Genomic DNA, 4,986 nt, shown 5'->3' with positions numbered 1-4,986 from the left:
CACTAAGATCTGATGTGCAACATGTTCCATTGAAATTAATAGGATTTTAACAGCATAGTCCTATGTATGTCTAGAGATAAGCCCATAGGAATGTGCATAGCAGGGATAGGGGACATTTTTCAGTGTGAGGGCCACATTATCTTCTGAGCAACTTTCCAGAGGCTACATGCTGAATCAGTTGGTTCTGAATCAGCTGATTTCAGTTCAGGATTTGGGCTTTGGCTGATCCCAGTGCACAACCCTACAATAAACAGGTCATCTGGAAGCAACCTTAGTCCTTTAAAATTCATTTAATTTTGACTTGGGTTTAACATTGCAATCTCACCACATTTTTTTCCTTGTCTTTTTCCTCTCTTGGAGTTTTTAAAATTAATATACTGTATTTAAAGTACTTCTCATATTTCCATGACTGCTAACACAATAAGATCCAACCAAGAATTTATTAATTGATTTATTGTGGCTAAAATATATTGTCTTCAACATTTCTACCCTTATTTTTTATTTTAAACAAAAATACAAGAGATGCTTTACAAATAATAGCATATCATCTTTTTGTTGGATGGTTCCATTATTACAGATTCTACAGAACATCTAAAAACAAATTTGAGAGAATATAGACATACAAATTTAGAACATTTTTAATAATAATTTTAAATATGTTTTTTTTTTGTCGTAAAGTCTAGGATGCTGTGATGAAGAAGAAACTTGGGTAAAATCCACGATCAGTCATAAAGCACATTGGGCAGCCTCAGGCCATTTACTTTTTCTCAACCTAAACTACACCACAAGGCTACCGGGGTGGGGGGATTAAAGTGAGAACCTTGTATCCTACAATTATCACCTTGAAGAAAATTAAGGGGTGTGGGTGGAATAAATGTAAATTTACAGCCCTTTTCAATCTCCTTCTTTTCTTTTCTTTATGTACTTGTTAACTGAGTCCCTAAAAACTTCCTGGACTTTCTGGTTTCTAAATGTAAAGATAATGGGGTTGAGCAAGGGTGTCACTGCAGTTGTGACCAGAGAGGCAATTTTGTTGAAGCTCATAGAATTGGCTTGGGACGGCCTAACATAAATGAAGACAGAGGTGCCATAGCCAATTGTAACCACGGTGAAATGGGAGGCACAAGTTGAGAATGCCTTCTGCCTTCCTGTGGCAGAAGGAATCCTGAGAATGGTGTTTATAATATAAAAGTAAGAGATGAGTGTCAGTAAAAGAGAACCCAGAAGAATGGGAAGTGAGACAAGGAAGTCAATAAATTCCACAAGGCTGATGTCAGTACAGGCTAAGTGGAGCAAAGGGGCACTGTCACAGAAAAAGTGATCGATCACATTAGGACCACAGTAAGGCAAGCCTAACTTCATCACCGTGGGAACAAGTATGGAGAAGAATCCACTCATCCAGGAACCTACAACAAGATTGACACAAACCTTCCCACTCATGATTGTGCTGTAGCGAAGTGGGTAGCATATAGCTGCATATCGATCATAGGACATCATAGCCAGTAGAACATATTCAGAGGTGCCAAACAAGAAATAGAAATATGACTGACCCAGGCACCCATAGAAAGAGATGGATTTCTTTTCCAGTAGGAAGTTCTGCATCATTTTGGGCACCACTGTCAGAGTTGCAAAAATTTCAATGACAGACAAGTTACAGAGGAAGAAATACATAGGGGAATGTAGGCGGTAATCAATTATTATAAGAGTTATGATTATGGTGTTCCCAATCATTGTTGCCATCAGAATGATGAAGAATATAAGAAAGAGGAGGATCTCTATCTCCCAAGGATTTGGAAAACCAGTTAGGATGAATTCAGTTATATGTGTTGCATTCTTCCTTTCCATGTTTCATCATATTTATCTCTCCACCTAGATAAAGAGAAATCATCTTGTTACAAATAGTATCGGAACCACAGTGCTACATCTCAGATGCCTCCAGACTGCCACCATTTTGCAGGACAGCCAGCTTACTGATTTCCTGGACCTGATTTTTACTGGCTTTTTTCCTGCTTTGCTGTATGAGGGAAAATAAATAGCTGAAGGATGGAGAACCTCTGGCTTTCCAGAAGTTTCACTCCAACATCCAATAGCCATGCCCATCATACCCAATAGTCAGGGATAATGGGAACTGTAGTCCAACAACAATGGGGGGGGGCAGTTGTTCCTCATCCCTACCTTATCTTATGCTTGGTTCCCAGAAGTATATTCCTCAGTTGCTTATAACATTTAGGAATGTCTTGAGTCACTCATAAGAGACATAATGTCACAGAATGATCCTATTATTAAATGTATATTTTGACTTTTCTCTAAAGAGGTCAAGGTGATGAACATCCCCCCCCCCCCTTTATCTTCACAGTCACCTTTAGACATAGATTAGGCTGTAAAATGGTTACTTGTCTCAATGCCACCCAATATGCTTTGTGGCTGAACAGGAATTTAAATGCAGGTCTCCCTTGTCTAAGTCCAATGCTAATCACCAACCTTCCAGATATTAGTTAGTGTATACATTCAGTTAATAGTCATAAATACCTTGTCAATACAAACATACACATTGCTTCATTGATCTACATTTAATTGCTGCTTAATTGATGACGAATAGCTGGAAATGTCATTTGGAAAACATTGCACTGGGGTGATGCTAGGGCATACAAAAAAAAATTTCTGTGGCAAAATGTTTAAACATGAAAGCCACTCATTAGAGATGTGAATATTGGGTGAGGAGTTTATATGTGTGCTAGCTGACCCCGATTGTACATTACTTGTATAAATGTACACGTGCACATTAAATCAAGATTAATTTGTAAACTAGTCATCAAATTTCTCTGTTTGTGCATTTGATCCTGTGTACTATTATTTCTCTATTTGTTGTGATATAGATAATGAAAGTGTCTGTACAACAAGTGCTTAATGCACACACAGTTCCAGTTTATAATGTTGCTCCAATACTAACTTACCTGCTGCATATGAAACAGTGTAACATAATGTCCTAATGTATGTGTATATGCACTAGCAGCGTTTGTACATATAAGGCTAGAGAGGGCAAATTTCATATATTTGTGCTATAAGTTTTTAATATCAGGGTTTGCTTGCTGTTAAGTGGGTATAAAATCACACACTAGGACACAGAACAGACTAGGATATACACTGCAGAGGTTCCCAAAATTTGAGAAAAGCATTAACTTCCTTTGGAAACCTCTTTACTTTTGCAGTGTGTTCTTCCAATCCAGATATCTCCCTAACCTCTAATAAACAGGCAGTAGTAACATGTGAGTTACATGAAGAAGGATGGCCAGCCACCATTTCGATCAACCAAACCTTTCCTTCTGATATCTATGTTAAGACATCAACCACACACCTCAGGATGCTAGTGCCTCTTACATTTACTTAGTTAGGAGACAGGGAAGCCCAGTAATTTTGATGGGCTTTACCTCCAACTACTTGTCTACATGATGGCAGTCTGCCAGAGATTGAATCTTAGAATATTTACATGGAAATCATTACATGAAAATGTGGTCTGCCATTGAGCTATATCACCTCATATGGTGGTATGAACATCAGATAGATAGAGAGATAGAGAGATAGAGATAGATGATAGATTTTTGTAATTACTCACTTTCTTGTTGACTGAGTTATCCATGCTTACATGTCCATCAAAGAAGAAAAATAAAATTGTTTGCAGTATGATGGCTACTGCCAGACCATTATGGACTAGTTCTTGTAAGGAAAATCATACGTGTTAAGTTTTTCCTATAGGTTCTGTAATAACAGTTATATGAACAAGTTAAGCACACAATAAAAAGGACAATAAAATAAGTCTAGAATTTAGCATGTCTGCATTTCTTGTTAAAACATGGACAGTTAAGTGGCATAAATCCATGAGTTCTGTGTGGAAAGGAGCATTAAAGTTCATCTAAATTTAACATTTTTTTTTATCCACTAGCAATCTAAAACCCCTTGTGTCTAGCAATGAATCCTGCTAAGAGTAAAGTCTGTTCTGACCTCCATAAAGCACTAGAGCACCTTGCTAAAAAGACTGGTTCCAACACCAAGTGTTTTGAAAAACTAACCTATTTGACTTTAAAATTAGTTCCTGCAATGGCAAGGGAAATGGCACACTCAGCCCTTCTTCCTGTCTCTCTATATGCATCAAAATATGTCTATTCAACCCCCACACAACCTGAATAAATAAACAAACTAATTAATAAAAAAAAGTCCTTGGAGGCCCAGTTAGTATGGATATTACTCTTGGGGCGATGCTGGGGGGTATGATGCATACTTCAAAATATTCTAGACTAGAGTTATGAAGTGGGAAGCATAGCAAGGCCATCAATGCTGACCAAGGGTGACCAAGATAGGGAGCTAGTGGCAAGAATGTGGTCTCCTGAGTCTAAGGCATCACCAGCATTCAGAAGGTATCATTGCGTGACCAGGTGCTGCAGCCCCCAGCCCCCAGGGATCATAAGAAAGGAATAAAGACTCTGACATTATGGAATTAAAAATTAGGCCACAGCTTTATTAAACTTCCAAATGTAGGAAGACCTTGGCTTAGGCCTTGGGCATGTATCCCTCCCAGCCCCCCAGCCAGGGAGAACTGGGGCTCGTCAGGGTAAATGGGATAGGGGGGTGCTCTGTAAGATGTAAGTGTAGCCAAGTGTAGCCAAGCCAAGGCAGCCAAGCCCATATCCCCGCACGCAGGGTAGTTCACTGACGACCTTTCAGTGTATGGCCAGTGACACCCATTATATAACCCCTTTAAGAGTGGTCTCTGGAATCACTGCTGCAGGGGGATGAATCACCACTTCACCCCCCCCCCCCAATTATAGGGAAGAAAAGACTAAAGAATTCCACCCAAAGCCATAACCGCCAAAGTTGTGATGAATTGCTACGGTGAAGACAAAACCTGCCAATGCAAGAAAATTTCTTCCCGGTCCTTCAACAGCAACCAGTCAAAGACTGTAGCAATGTGCGCTAAACAGGAAGAAAAAG

The 4,986-nt window shown here is 39.2% G+C and overlaps 1 protein-coding gene across 1 annotated transcript; it reads right to left on the bottom strand.

Moving 5' to 3' along the window:
* Window positions 1–894: 894 nt before the first annotated feature.
* On the bottom strand, window positions 895–3,672 carry LOC310746662 (olfactory receptor 6M1-like; the record flags this gene model as incomplete). The annotated part of the gene is made up of 2 exons (XM_083580643.1): window positions 3,614–3,672; window positions 895–1,869 (listed from the first exon to the last, which is right to left on the bottom strand). Exon 2 carries the CDS (start codon window positions 1,843–1,845, stop codon window positions 895–897), a length of 951 nt encoding a protein of 316 aa, XP_083436769.1. The 5' UTR covers window positions 1,846–1,869; window positions 3,614–3,672.
* Between the last annotated feature and the right edge of the window lie 1,314 nt (window positions 3,673–4,986).

This window comes from Podarcis filfolensis (assembly GCF_964270895.1).
Source record: "Podarcis filfolensis genome assembly, chromosome: 13".
Classification (NCBI taxonomy): Eukaryota; Metazoa; Chordata; class Lepidosauria; order Squamata; family Lacertidae; genus Podarcis; species Podarcis filfolensis.
The sequence above is the reverse complement of the archived record's forward strand: the minus strand, read 5'-3'. Positions and strand labels throughout refer to the sequence as shown.